At 37.3% G+C, this 14,894-nt stretch overlaps 3 protein-coding genes across 4 annotated transcripts in view; 1 reads left to right on the forward strand and 2 right to left on the reverse strand.

The window, feature by feature from the left end:
• tmem178bb (transmembrane protein 178Bb) overlaps positions 1–14,894 on the forward strand; it is a 485,881-nt gene that overhangs the window by 428,394 nt on the left and 42,593 nt on the right. The window lies entirely within an intron of this gene.
• The window catches only part of hmga2 (high mobility group AT-hook 2), a 164,265-nt gene that overhangs the window by 72,398 nt on the left and 76,973 nt on the right, over positions 1–14,894 (reverse strand). The gene's annotated exons all lie outside the window — the stretch shown is intronic.
• dera (deoxyribose-phosphate aldolase (putative)) lies at positions 685–14,619 on the reverse strand. Of its 2 annotated transcripts, XM_083528156.1 has the most exons (10): positions 14,440–14,619; positions 13,899–13,996; positions 13,665–13,812; positions 11,106–11,201; positions 10,867–11,001; positions 10,019–10,147; positions 3,429–3,541; positions 3,154–3,303; positions 2,260–2,359; positions 685–1,184 (listed from the first exon to the last, which is right to left on the reverse strand). In XM_083528156.1, exons 1-9 carry the CDS (start codon positions 14,468–14,470, stop codon positions 2,303–2,305), a joined length of 957 nt encoding a protein of 318 aa, XP_083384282.1. In that variant the 5' UTR covers positions 14,471–14,619; the 3' UTR covers positions 685–1,184; positions 2,260–2,302. The 2 variants fall into 2 exon arrangements, with proteins under 2 accessions (XP_083384282.1, XP_083384281.1); XM_083528155.1 differs by lacking the exon at positions 685–1,184 and having other exon boundaries at positions 1,954–2,359.

Below are 14,894 nucleotides of genomic sequence, written 5' to 3' on the forward strand. Positions count from 1 at the left end.
TGATGTGGAAACACCTCCCGGACCACACCATTTTTCACATCCGCTCTCTGGACTAAAAACATTGATGAATAAAACAACAGAAAAGCAATCAGTCTGAGCAAAGGGATGTGTCAGAGAGTGAGTGAGAGCCACTCTGGTCAGTTGACAGACCCAGACACTCTGTTAAAAAGAGCATGACGCCACCATATAATTTGTAATAATAGAGTACAAAGGCATGGCTCGTACCTGTTACGCCATTTTCTCTTGGAAACCCAGATTAAAAAGTAGCTAAGGCTGAGTTTCAGATTTCTGTTATATGGAGATGTTGATATATATCAGGATCCTAGGTAATAACCAGCTTGTAATAATATTCTAAATGATGTATAAAATATTTGAGCACAAGAATTTTAAGATTTCGATGATGTGTCAAATGTAATGATTTATATCAAATGCAAAATTGTGCCCCAAGCATCAGAGCTCCATATTCTTATGAATAATTCAACTGTAATTCAGCTATTCCCCATGGCATCTGTTTCCTGGAAGCTTAATTAATTTACATTTCATTCACTGTGTGACCCCATAATCAAATTAGACTTATATGACAAATGAACACATCCGTAAAAGTATCAATCTTCAGACTTTCTGACGATCTCATTTGGTTTTCGATCCCAAATCCCACACATTTCAACCATTACAATTTCTTCCTTTTGTATTACGTTATGAATTTTACAACAGCGCAAACTTTATTATTTTTTAATGACATCACAATTGTGGTCAATAAACAACAGCGGAGAATCAGTAATTATACTGTGAATGTGTCGAGTGAATCATTAGATTATGAAAAAAGAAAACCGCATAACCACAGGCCATAGATGTCCTGTGATAGAATGATAGAAGGCCTCAAAGACAGTTAGTGACAAAGATAGAAGCCAAGAAGCTGGAACAGAGAAAGAGAGCAGACTGAAAGAGCTTTCTCTACGGAGGGTGGAATCAATCTAAAGGCCGACTCAATCTTTCAGTCTTATCTGGCGTTCTGGTGCAGGCCACGGCTCCAGATTGCAGATGATCTACATGCCTTTATGTAAGTGCAGCTAATCTGTCACGGCTTCTGGGAGGTGGAGAGAGACACACAGAGCTGCGGTGCTTCATCAACCTGATGCAGCTTGTTCCTGAGGCTTTATATACTGCACAGCTAGTCTAAATATCTAAATGAGGGACACAGAGATGCTATTACTTCATTTCTAATCATGTAAATCAAACAGAATGACTATTGTGTGTGTGCGTGTGTGTGTGTGTGTGTATATATTATATATATATATATATAAAATTTTATAATTTATTATTGAGCTTCAATTGAAAGAAGCACGTCTCAAACTACAAGCTGGCATTTATTTGCCTTTACTGTTTAAACAAGTTTGTCTTGCAAAAATAATCTCAAGATACCAATTCGGACTTCTAAATAATGCCCTATATAAATGCATATTCAACCCTTATTATAGATGCCTCCTTTCCTGGGTCATGCTGGCCTGAATATACTTTTATCTCCTGAAGTTTTACCTCGCTTCAACCCATCTCCCAGCTCATTCTCAATTCCACAATTAATTCACTCATTTATCCTCTGTTCCAGTCAAGGGCACGGCTCGAGATCTCTTAATTAAAGAAGAAAGAGGGAAGAGAAGAAAGTTCGTTCCCCCGTCTTCAAATGAAGCCCAAATTGGTGTGCAGCTCGATCCGATCATTTAAACTCACTTAACCCCCTTAATTAATCCCCAACACACACTTCACACGATTCGTGCAGTTAATGAAATCAGCTCAGTTGAAGTCAAATAATATATCCCTTTGCGAGTGATGCTACGACCCCAAGTGCAGATTAGGAGATGCTCAAGAAGGTTCGCTATCAGCCGGATTGAACATTCGAAACAGAAGAATGGTCTTCAGTGGAAAAAGTGAAAATTGATGGACTGAAATCCGATGGACATTGTAATGCACTAAATGTTATATGGCCTTTATTAAATTAATTATAAGCTTCTTTAGTTAAAATTATTTGGATAAACTTCACACAATGACCTTCAAATACAGTTTTTCTCATGGACCATGAAAGGACTCTGGAATGAAATGTAACACATTTAAAAAATTCAAGGCCAAGACAGAGGGAGGTCATGTCCCCAGCATTATATCTTCATATCAGTAAAATATAACATTTGTCAACTTTATGGTACTTTATTTGCATGAAAACTTGAACGGAGGTTGTTCTTTGTGTTGTGATTGGCTGATTGGAACAGGTCCAGAATCTTGCTGGTCACATGAACAGGTTCTCAGGAAATCAGGCCATAGGCAGCTCGTAATGGGCTGGATAACGTCCCGTTACATAATGATAAATCTGTGAAGTGCAGAAAACAAAATTCCATTTTTGATTTTAAATTGATTAATTTAAAATCACAGAACACCTTAGTGTTTGAATCAATTTTATATTATTTAATACCTCAAAATAACTACTCAAATCCACTGGCATTGATTGATAGATTTGGTTTACTGAGCTACAAAAATCACTATTTCTGTGACATGAGCAATTGTGAATGTACGTAGCAAATCATTAAAACAGCAAATTACCACTCAGACTCAGAAAATGTGGGCAATTTTCAAATATTAATGGATTTGTGTTTAGTGTTTTATGTCTGTACAATGACATCAACAGGTACTTTATGTTTGGTACCTAAAAATGGCTTCTGACTTCCCCTCTGCTGCTTTTGCACACTCCTAAAACTAATGTACATCGTCTTTTATGTGCACTATTAAATGATGCAATCCGAAAAGGCATACAAACTTCCAGAAAAGGTCAGTGTTGTTGAACTCAGAAGAAAATGAAGACAAGCAGTGCTTTTATAAGATGTGGCAGTGAATGGGAAAAAAAAAAGAAACTGGAAGAAGCGTTCACGCCAGCATGCTTTTTTTCCCCCCTATATTTACAGCATGACTTCTCTTTGCGTTTATAGCTGTAATAGCTTTATGGCTGCCTAGTAACTAGAAGAAAAATCACTGAAAGTGCCTTTCAAATAAACACTATGCATTAGTCCAAAATGAACATGAGTCAGACTTCTGTTTTAAACAGTAATGGTCACTGATTATCAACCTGCTGAACACGTGTTCATGAGATATTATTTGAGCAGAGCTCACCTGCCGTTCAATGTCTCCAAGCAAGCTGCTGGCTCCAAGGCGGAACATGTGAGGAGTGAGCCACTGGTCACCCAACTCCTCCTTCATCAGTACCAGCCACACCAGGGCTTCCTGTGCTGTGCGAATACCCCCTGCTGGCTTAAACCCAACCTACAGCACACATACACTGGGGTAATGTTTCAATATTGTTCATATTTAAAAAAAATAATAAAAAAAAAATAAATAAAAAAAAAATCGGTAAATGCTCTTGGATATACTTAGCTCATTAACTCTACCTTGTGACCCGTCTTTAAGTAGTAGTCTCGAATGGCCCGGACCATTACTATCGCGACTGGGTAGGTGGCATTAACAGACTCTTTGCCAGTAGATGTTTTGATGAAGTCAGATCCTATTGGATGATGAAAAGACATGAGTATTGCTTGTATCCAACAACTGCACAGTTTCATAACATTTTCTGAATAATGCTTATTATTTTATTCATTAGCAAGACAGAAATACACTCTCACTAATCCATCACTAATCACCATGCATCCACACATACAGTCTTATTTTATTTTTTGGGGGAGGAAGAAAAAAAAAAAAAAAAAAACCCACAAGGCCATTCTAACTCTAAACAGACAGCATTCATTGATCGTTGGAAATTAGACAGAGCTGCTCAATAATTTAGAGCACGGAGGAATTTTTGTTCTACTCGCACAGATTTAAAAAAAATAAAATAAAAAGCAATTGATCAACATTCTTAATACATAACACTGCCCATAACTGTAGCTCTGAAGTCATTATAGTGAGAAAAACTGTAGTCAGACCCAAAGAATGTAAGCTCCTGTTTTTATTTATATTACTGTGAAGTTAATGAAACAAAAATGGCAAATTTGTCTTTTGCTGACACTGGAGACTCTTTCCGATAAACATCTTTACAGAAAGACATGCCAGACCAACAACTGCAGGTTTTAATCTGATAAATAATGAAACATATCCTAATATTTTTATATATTTATGTGGAACAGCCAGAGTACAAGTTGTTCTTATTAAGATGGAAACAATAGCATCAAAAGCAACAAGCTTTAGACACCTGGATTGGTGGATTTTCTGCCATTGTTCCTGGCAAATCCTCTCAAGCTGGGTTAGGTTAGATGAGGACCATTGCGACTTTCAGGTCTCTCCAAAGATGTTAATAGGGTTAAAGTCAGGGCTCTGGCTCTAAGCCTTCCTATGTGTTGTCTTGGCTGTGAGCTTAGGGTGTTATTTTTTCACATAGGTCCAGAGATGTTTTGACAACTTTTTTTCACTTAATAAATAAATAAATGATAAATCGTATTTTACAAACTAGATTTTGTATTTACTTGTGTTATTGTTAATATAAAAAATTGCTTCATGATCAGAATCATTTAAGTGTGATAAATATGCAAAAAAAAAAAAAAAAAAAAAAACCAGGATGAATCGTTGAAATACTTTTTTACAGCACTGTGAAAAACTGTTCATTTTCATCAATTTACCAAATGCAACAGCGAACAGAAGAAAAATCTAATTCCAATCAATATTTGGTGTGATTACTTTTTGGCTTTCAATTCTTACCCCTGCACACTTTGTAAAATTGTCAAGGAAGGCAAGGATTTTGAAGGGGTGCATGATTAACCAGTTAAACTAAGCAGGTGCTAACGATCATCAATTTCATATGTAGGTTGAAACTCGTCAATAATTAAAAAAAGAAACAGCTGTGTAGGAGCTTAAAACTGGGTCAGGAACAATCAAACTCTGCTAGTAAGGGTAGATTGTGGAAGACAGTTTCATGTCACAGGTCACACACCATGGCAAGCCTGAGCACAGCAACAAGACACAAAGCAGATACACTGCATTAGGAAGGTTTCTCCCAGGTAAAGATTTCAAACGTGTGCCATTTTAAAGAAGCACAAAGAAACGAGAACTGTTGAGGAACGTAAAAGCAGTGGTCATCCAAGTAAACCTAATGCAGCAGACATCACACTTACTTCAGGTTAACATTGGACGATGCCCAGCAATCAGCAAAGAACCGGTGTCTTTATACTCTCTGAAAAGTCCAAATAGCAAATAGATGTCCAAATAGCCATGCCCCCGAGATGGAAACATGGTTTAGCAATTGTAAATTAAAATTGTAAATATTTGGCTGTAGCAGGAGGCCGAAGCGCTGGAGAGCAGTACAACAATGAGTGGAGCATGGTGAAGGTTTCTTGCAAGTTTGGGGCACATACTTATCATGCAATACCATCAGGGTGACCCAAATTTTGTCTGCCTCAGGACAAAGACCCCAAACATACAGCCAATGTCAATAAGAACAATCTTTAATATAGAAAATAACAAGGAGTCCTGGAAGTGATGGTTTGGCCCCCACAGAGCCCTGATCTCAACATCATCAAGTTTGACAGATTCCGTGAGTCTGTCTACATCCAAAAAGATCTGTGGTTGTTTCTCCAACATGTTTGGAACAACCTACTTGTCGAGTTTCTTCAAAAACTGTGTGCAAGTGCACCTAGAAGATTTGATGCTGTTGGCAAAAAGGTGGTCACCCCACACAAAGACACATTGCAATTGACTGATGATAAAAACAAATCAGGTCCTGATCATCCAGTTATTCTATTATTCAATCACAGATTTAATTAGTAATCAAATACAACACAAATGACACTACTGGAATAATCATGACTGATGCAGCACATAGTTATTCCTCTGTTCCTCTGCTTGCTCTGTTCATCATGTGGCACAATATAATGTGTGGATTGGACATATGCTTCCTGTTCATCCATGTTTTTGTTTTATAAATGCCATGATCTATGTATTATTATTATTATAATAAACATTAAATTTCTTGTATTGCATATAAGTTTTATTTAATTCGTTTGGCTTGTATTATAGACATGGGGTGTGGTTGATCAAATTATGATTTACACTCAATCATCCTTTAGGCTAAAGATTTAGAAAAAACTAAACACCTACTCCTTGTTAAAAGCTGCTCCAAGAACCATTATAACAAATTCTATTCACAGCTTGTAAATAAGAATTTCATATTCATACCTCAAGAAGGTTTCAAATTAATTCCAGAACTTTGATACCAGCCATGGTACCAGTTACACAAGGTTCTCCATAATATTATGTTTTCAAGTTTGTTTGTTTTCCTCACTAAATTGATGATGCTATTTTGTTTCTTTATTACAGACAATTCATTAGAACTAGTGCACATATAGGCTTTTAGGTTTGGATGAACATTATAGTGTGTTCATTCTGCAGTAATGAGAAGCCCCTGGGCTAAAGTTTTGATTTTCACAGACCATCTGGTCTGGGATCAAAGTTCCTCTCTTGTGGCTATTGGGGTTCATCACAATGGCGTAAAACACGAAAGAGAGCTACTTTGGGGCACTTGCGGCAGGCTCGAATGAGCTACAGAAATAGAAAAATCTGAAGTGAGGATACACAATTTTAGAACTCGCTTCTATTTTGGCATTTGTAGGGCCGCCTGGTTCTGCGCCTAGACAGGACATTAGTCCTGAAAGCATGCGGGGCCAGACAAGAACATATGCTCCCGTCGGCAGAGTGCACAGGGCGTGAGCGTGTTCATCAATAAGAACACTCATTTTTCCCCTCTTTCTCTCCTTCTCAGCCTATTATGGTTTATCAGTGATCTGATAAAAATAGAAGACAGAATGACGATTTTAATAGATGAACCACAAACTGTGAACCGGTTTTGAACCCCCCACCCTTCTGCCCTGCCGTATGTCTAATGACTGTTCATTACCAAACAGGACAAGATGAACATTTTCCAGTTCATTAGGGATATGTTCTATGTGTTTTTTCCACTCGTTTTCTCCTCTTCCTTCCTCTTCTTCCTTCCTCTTCACTCTCTGCACTCTCTCTCTCTCTCTCTCTCCCTTTCTATCAGACTGGCGTAATCCTTGAGATTCGTTCGGGGGAGTCTTAATTACACCATAATGGATAACGGTTATTAAACGCAGCCGACAGTAATGAAGCTCTATTCATTTGCAGCGGTGCGGGGGTACAATGCCGGCGAGCGAGAGAGTAAAATAGCCTCGCCGTTGCAGATTAATAGGCAAAATTATCATTCAATTTCAGAAACCTCATACGCAATTCATAGGAACAAGGAGAGATTAAGGAGTGAGCACTGCGACAAAAGCAATGCATTTTAATAATGATCCCTATCAGCACCACTGACAATTGGGTACAGTAATCGGCTTAACGGGCGATGGCTATTTAAGCACACAGTCACTGGCTTGCTGTGTGCGTGTGCTGGGTATACTGGCCATTATGATTGGCCATCTGGAGAAATGGAGGGTAAGCAACAGCTAACCAACAGCACCATACAGTGGCCAATGTAATTCATTGCAATATACAGAGCGCTATATAAGATTTCACTGACCTATTTTTCATCACAATTTGTCGTGCTATACAATTTACCTCAAATTAATTTGTCTTGAGTCTACACAAAAAAAATCTGAAAAATACACCAAAAAAAAATCCAGCATGATTTTCACGTACTTATTTTGCTCATTTACTGGCTCGTTGTGGTTCATCAATGGAAAGTGGAACTGCAAGGAATGGACATTTAGTGCTACCCAGATAAGGATGGGTTCCCTTTTGATTCTGGTTCCTCTCAAGGTTTCTTCCCTTTTACCATCTTAGGTTTTGTTTTCCCTTGCCACTCTCACCACTGGCTTGCTAATCAGGGATAAACAATTACCGTATTTTTCGGACTATAAGCCGCTACTTTTTTCCCACGTTTTGAACACCGTGGCTTAAACAACGAATCGGCTAATTTATTGATTTTTCCTGGTTTTTTTCCGGTTTCACAAACTTCAAGCCAAAAAACTGAACCCACCAATGAAATTTCCGAACGGAAACGAAAAAAACGCATCTCACCTGTGTTCTGAGCTGCACGGCTTCGGGAGAAAAAACTTTACCGGTGTCGATTTTTAAACGCACGACGATGCCAAAAGATAAACTCCTGAAGGAAATAGTTGTGAAAGGAAGGAGGAAGACAGTAAACAATAACTTTCTTGGTCGGCTACTGTTTAGATACAAGCCGCTGTAACGCGTTGAGTCTGGGTGAAGGGAGAGCTCGCTAACTCCAGTTGCAACAGAAATCATATAAGCACTGACAGGTTTCCAAAACGCGTGCTTTTTTATTTTTCTTGGCAACAACGTTAAGGGTTAGTCAAAGAAACTTAGAAATGAGCATCAGAAAATAATGAGCACATAATCCTCCACACACACACACACGCAGTAATACCGGGAGAATGCAGTGACGTGCTGTTCCCAAAATGGCGCTCTGCTCTTAAAGGAGCACCGTGTAACAGACATTCTTTCGGTAAAGCCTTTGTAAAGTTCATTAGTTTCAGTGTAGACCTGCGGCTTATTCATGTTAAAAAATAAAAATATTTGTAAAATTCAGTGGGTGCGGCTTATACAAGGGTGCGCATAATAGTCCGGAAATTACGGTATAAGGAACAAACTTATAGGCAATAAACTAACGCATTCTTTTACACAACCTTCAACCTATGCTTTGAGAAGATGTTCATTGTAAAAAGCGCTATACAAATATAAATGAATTGAAAATTTAAAGTGATTAGTGATTGAGAATTTTCATTCTTTATTTTTAAGATTTACTCCTAAAATAAACTACTTTTATTTTACTCTCCGTTTTATTAAATGAAACGAAACAACCCCTTCATAGTTCTGGTACAACCAGCTGCTATCAAAAGTCACATGATTATTGAAATGGAGTCCATCTGTGTGTAATTAAAATGTGTGTCCTATGATCTTAATGCACCTGCTCCTGAGAGACTGTCATAAAACATTTCTATATAAATCAGCTTCATCAAGCTCAAGAAACAAAGTCTGGTACAAAGTTCTGGAAAAGTCAACTAAATAAATATGCTGAAGTAGAAAGAGTAAAAGGCAGCTAGAATGTAGAACTGGGCCTAGAGGAGGCCTTCATGGAAAAAATGTCATTATTGAAAACAGTTGATATGAAATCCTGTTTGTAGTGTGCCAAAAGGCTTTTTGGAGATGTTCCAAAATAAGACCAACTTTGACCTTTTGTTTGTCTTGGCACTATGTCTGATCGAAGCTTGCACTGCTCATCACCATGAGGATGTTAATACCAGGAGTGAACAGGGCCCAAGTCTACTAAATACTTTGCATAAGCGAAATTCGAACATTCTTGAGAGGAACCTGGCATGGTGACAGTGTGCAGATAAAGAGGAACAAATAGGTCACTGAGGCTGAAAAATACTGAGCCAAGGCACTACTCCACTAAACTAAAATAACTTTTTTTTTCCTTATTTGCCTATGAGGCCACTCATAAGGTTACATTGTGCAGGCATTAATTCTACACACTGCAAATCCTCAAAGATCATGTTCAAGACCTTTTATACATCTCATCTGGGACCGCAATATATTTTGGTGAAGTGCCACGAAGACAGTTTTGTTTTCTACCATTTCAAAGAAACAGAACTGAAAACCTAATTATTAAGTTCTGGATGAGGTATGCGGTATGTTATAACTAAAAACATACATGCATATCTTCATACTTTTTGTCTCCATCTTTTACATAAAGATGCATGATGTGTACATGTATATCTGTACCTCTGATTGTACTTTGATTAGGTACCTTCAATTATTTATCAAGCGCATTATGTTTGCATATCCAGTAGGGCTGTCAATCAACTATAATATCTAATCGCGATTTAATTGTATGATTGTCATGAGTTAACTAGTGCACATTTTTATCTGTTCTAATTTTACCTTACATTAATACGTTTCTCACCTTACATAATAAGTTACTCTCTAATCAACATGCGATTGATAAATTCTTTACCTGCCATCATTGACACAAGACTGGCTTTGTAGACGTTGGTGAAAGTGCCCAGCTCTCCTACTGCCAAAATGGTCTTCATGTGGGCATCACCGCATGCTTTTTTGAACTGCCGGATCTCATCATATAAACCTAAGGAAACCACGTTATATAATTAATTTCAAATTATGAAAGTGTAATGTCTGAATTAATGGTTCAACAGCATAGCTATGGAATACCTATGCACATTTTAAAACTTCGGTGGTACCATTAAAGCCATAGGCACATTAGAATGCCTGAATGCTTGTGCATGAGGAGGAGATTTCTGAATGATAAACAAAACAAAAAAGCCTCTTTGCCCTGGTTGGCTTGATCTAAATTTTTTCCCCTTTAAAGAGCAAGGGTCTCCAAAGACACAGTGTCTGGGATAAGCAAATTTTGTAACTGTGCTACTTGTAGTTGCCCAGCAGAGAAGTAGGTTTAACAAGCAGCAGTTATGTAACACTCCTGCATGTAAAAACATACCCAAAGAAAAGTCAAATACTAACCAGATGGAACATCTGAGGAAAGGTCTTAGTATAAAGGATCCCCAAAATCTTGCTCACTGACCTTTTATCAAACAATGTGATCTTTACTAGCTTTATTTTATATTTTTAGCTTCATTTTTTTATTTTTATTTTTTTTACATTATTAAATTAAATACAATTCTTTAACAAAAACATGGCACTGGACAGCACACTAGAGCTTTGTTTGCACTGTGGGATAGTTTATAAAATGTATTATTTGTTCACTATAAAAAATAAATAAATAGGCAAGAATATCAAGCTAGTGTATAATGAAAGTTATTGCACAAAAAAAAAAAAAAAACCTACCAGCCCACTGTCCAGTAAGAGCCAATGTCCGATTAATGACGATGTCAATTTCTGTTGCCCCGTCTTCTACAGCCAAACGCACCTCTTCCAGACGTGTCTTCAGTGGAGTCTGACCAGCCGGAAACCCTGTTGCCACTGAATTAAAATAGATGAAGTCAAATTAGGACATTTTGAAGGTTTTGAAAGTGTTAAATAACAATGCCAGATGCTTTATGGTATAGTCAATGTTAAGATCTCACCAGATGCAACAGGTATGCTAGAGTTGGCTGCTTTTAAAGACCTTACAGCATCAGCAACACGAGATGGATAAACACACACTGCAGCTGTTGTAATACCTGCAAAAAAAAAAAAAAAAAAAGAAAAAAAAAAAAAAACACATGCAATGCATATTCAGGCAAATATCCATATATAAATGCCAGTTAATCAAATGTATATTTTTTGATGCATAACATGGTAAGGTAGGACATCAGGCAGCTGTTCAATAAAAGGTGCGTGGTCTCCCTCTTGTGGACAGCAACATAACTGCATATATTTGGAAGCACTAAAATAAGTTCTGATGTTTGATAAAAGCAACATGCAATTATATCGGGCCCTGAATGTAGGAATTCTGTTGTTTTTTTTTGTTTTTGTTTTATTGTTTTGTATTAGAGCAACCAAAAGAAAGCATGTTTGTGGCAGTCAGTAAACTTTTTTTTTTTTATTAAATGTACATCATGAACTGATTGCAATCTTACACCTATTTGATATTTTGATTGCTAACCTACAGTGGAGGACAAAACACACAAAGCATGTACTTGAGTTAAAGTAGAGATACTATAGGCAAATTATTACTTCCCTTTAAATCTTGAGTAAAATTACAAAAGTATTTGTCTTCAAATGTACTTAAGTATCCAAGTACTATGATTTATGGCTATAAATGTCTCACTTTTTTCACAAGACTATTGCTCAATCAACTCAGTTTATGTGAAAAGAATCTATTAACCAATCTATTAGTAGAATGATAATCAAACACTGATTGATATCTAATAAGTTATCATGAGCCCAAAACCTTCTTTTCAATGACTTAAAAAAATAAAATTCGCACAAATAAGACCAGGGGTGCTGTGGCGAGTTCAAGTCTGGAGTTTCTTACATCATTTATTCCTCTCAAAATGTTCTACTGATGCTGAACTGTTGGTTTGTGCTAAGTAGATAGCACCAACTGGCAATGGTGTTTCTATCTTGAATGATACCCTGAGTGAACTTCGCCATGACCCAACATCCCCCCTATTAATTAGTTTCAGCTTTGAAAAGCTCCTCTCTGCTTTAGCTACTGTTCCTGGATGAGTAAGACATATTCTCAGAGCAGTCCACAAATTTGGAGACATTTCTGAGAGCTCAATTTCATGTATAAATATCAGCCTAAATGCATTTATTGCACAATTAATACACGTGTTTTTGTGCACAATTTATCAAACTCTCAGAACCAAAAACCATCAAACTCCTTGGCTAATTGTAGCCATAAGATACATACAACATCTACATCCTTATAATATACATACCTCTTTTAAAGGAGCATTTTGCGCTGCTCTGGAGATTCTCCCTTTACTGAACTCTGTTCAGGATCTTTTCAGTACAATCACAGAAAACCTTTATGACATCACCTCAATTAAAAGGTAACCAAATCAATAAGTGCTGTTTAACTACAATCCAACCAGACTAGTGAGGTTGTGTTTTGTTGCTACACACATTATGATAAACTACATACTATAAATTATAATGTTATGCAGCTAAAAAGTGTAAAAGCATAGCAGGCAACACAATATCGACTGTGTTGCCTGCTATATACACACACAGTTATTAGCCTATTATATTAAAAGCATTAGTCTCTTCTATTCTCATAATGATGAGTGATAAAGCTGCATCCACACCTTTATCTATTGCACATTCCCCCAAACTTCTTTCCTCTTTTTTTTAATTGAGCTCCTAAAAGTTTAGACCTGTTTTGTAATCCATAAATGTAATTTGGATTCAGCTCTCCTTACTGAGTGTGCGGTCTACTCTGATTGTTGACCAGTTTTTATCTTCTTTTTCTTTCGGCTGCTCCCATTAGGGGTCGCCACAGTGGATCATCCGTCTCCACACCCCCCTGTCCTCTACATCTGCCTCTTTCACACCAACTACCTGCATGTCTTCCCTCACCACGTTCATAAACCTCCTCCTTGGCCTTCCTCTTTTCCTCCTTCCTGGTGGCTCCATCCTCAGCATTCTTCTACCAACATAACTCATGTCCCTTCTCTGCACATGTCCAAACGATCTCAATCTCGTCTCCCTCAACTTGTCATAAATACAGTAACAAATTACATTTACTTCATCACTGCTGCTACATTTACTTCATCCACCGCTGCTAACAAAATATAAAATTATAGGCCTACACAATCCATACAATGTCTAATTTATTAAGTTTAAGGTACCAGTTTAATGGAGTGCACATATTTATAATTACTCCTGATTTGTGTAACTAATCAGCATTCTGGTGAATGTGTAGTCGTCCTCTACCCAAACATGCACATGTCTGAATGCTAGTCCATGTCAGGATTGTCAGGTAATATGACTGATAAGCATGTAAATGCAGTTTTTGTTCTAAATGGTTGGATGTTGATGATACACAGCATCAAGAATGCGTACCAGTGGGCATCATTAGGATATTTTATTGACAATTGCTGAAGTCTGAAGAAACTCTTTATTTAGGATTCAGGATCCTAAGCATGTGGTCCATCCTTCTCTTTTTTTTGTATATAAACAGCATGGAAACCAACCTTTATCATGCATGTCCATGCTCTTCAGCAGGTCATGGCGGATTGGCTGAAAGGCTTTCATGCACAGCCGGTGGACGTTTGATGGCGTGTCATCACCGGAGAGTGTCGTCAGGTCAATGCACGTCACAGCCTTCAGAAGCCAGGCTGCCTGTAAAAGATGTTGCTTTTGATTCAAAATGCTTTTCAAAAGCACAAACTCAGTTCAGGACCTGCAGCATGTTAATGATCAGCTACCTGCCACTGTTTCTTTGCCACCTTGCGGCCCTGAACTTGCTGGGCTCTTTTCAGCACTGCCTGGGTGTTCACTCTGACCTTTGATACCCACTCCAGATCTGTTGAAGAGAAAAATAAAGCTTTACTTTGCAACTTTTGCACAAACCAGTCAATTCTAATTCAGTTTAATAAGTTCAAATCTTGATTTTATACAGATGTGTGAAGTCCTGATGTTTGGGGATAAATTAATGTAGAGATGTGTTGAAATATAGGGCTGAATAAACAAACATGATCATTTGTGGTTTCTATGGTTTTGGGTTTGCATTGTTGTAACTATTTTAGCAAAGATCCTCGGGTTTATCTGGTTTGTAAGTTATGTGTGACTTATTAAAACTTAAATGGATCAACTACATCCAAAAAGGAGTATACATGTACAATAAAAACGTATATAATCTTCAATATTATTACCAAGAGCACTGCACTTTTATTATCTATATTAAAAAAATATATCACGTGCACATCGGATCAACATTAATTACAACAGACTGATTAAAACACTTACCCAGATCCATTCCAGGATTTCTTTCCTCCATGATCAACAACGTTAAAAAAAAATTACAACCCGTATTAGGTTTAGTTATTAGTAGTATTTCATAAAGAAAAAGAAAAAAAATAACTATTACTGCACACCGAGCTAAAACCAAGCTACTTCCGGGTTGCAGATCGTCACTGTTACGTCAGGAGGGCTCAGACTAATCACATCACAGATTTTCACATGCGTTAAAAGTCACGTGTTTCAAAAGCCGCCTCCCAGAATTTACGTAACTGTTATACAGTGTACAATTTATTTTATTGAATTAAATAGTTTTTTATTAAATTGAGGTTTTAATATATATTTCACATACATAATATTACAATAGCTGGAACAATTAAGCACAATTATTTAAAGCTTCATCTATTTCTTCTTCTTCTCTCGGTTTCTCCCATTAGGGGTCGCCACAGCGGATCATCCGCCTC

The sequence above is a fragment of the Silurus aristotelis genome (genome assembly GCF_946808225.1).
Source record: "Silurus aristotelis genome assembly, chromosome: 24".
NCBI lineage: Eukaryota > Metazoa > Chordata > Actinopteri > Siluriformes > Siluridae > Silurus > Silurus aristotelis.

Coding starts and splice junctions, on each gene's coding strand:
- dera (XM_083528156.1), bottom strand. CDS start 14,470: ATGGAGGAAAGAAATCCTGGAATGGATCTGG. Junction 11,202..13,664: donor CATGGACATGCATGATAAAG/GTTGGTTTCCAT, acceptor TTTTTTTTGCAG/GTATTACAACAGCTGCAGTG. Junction 11,002..11,105: donor TAGCATACCTGTTGCATCTG/GTGAGATCTTAA, acceptor ATTTTAATTCAG/TGGCAACAGGGTTTCCGGCT.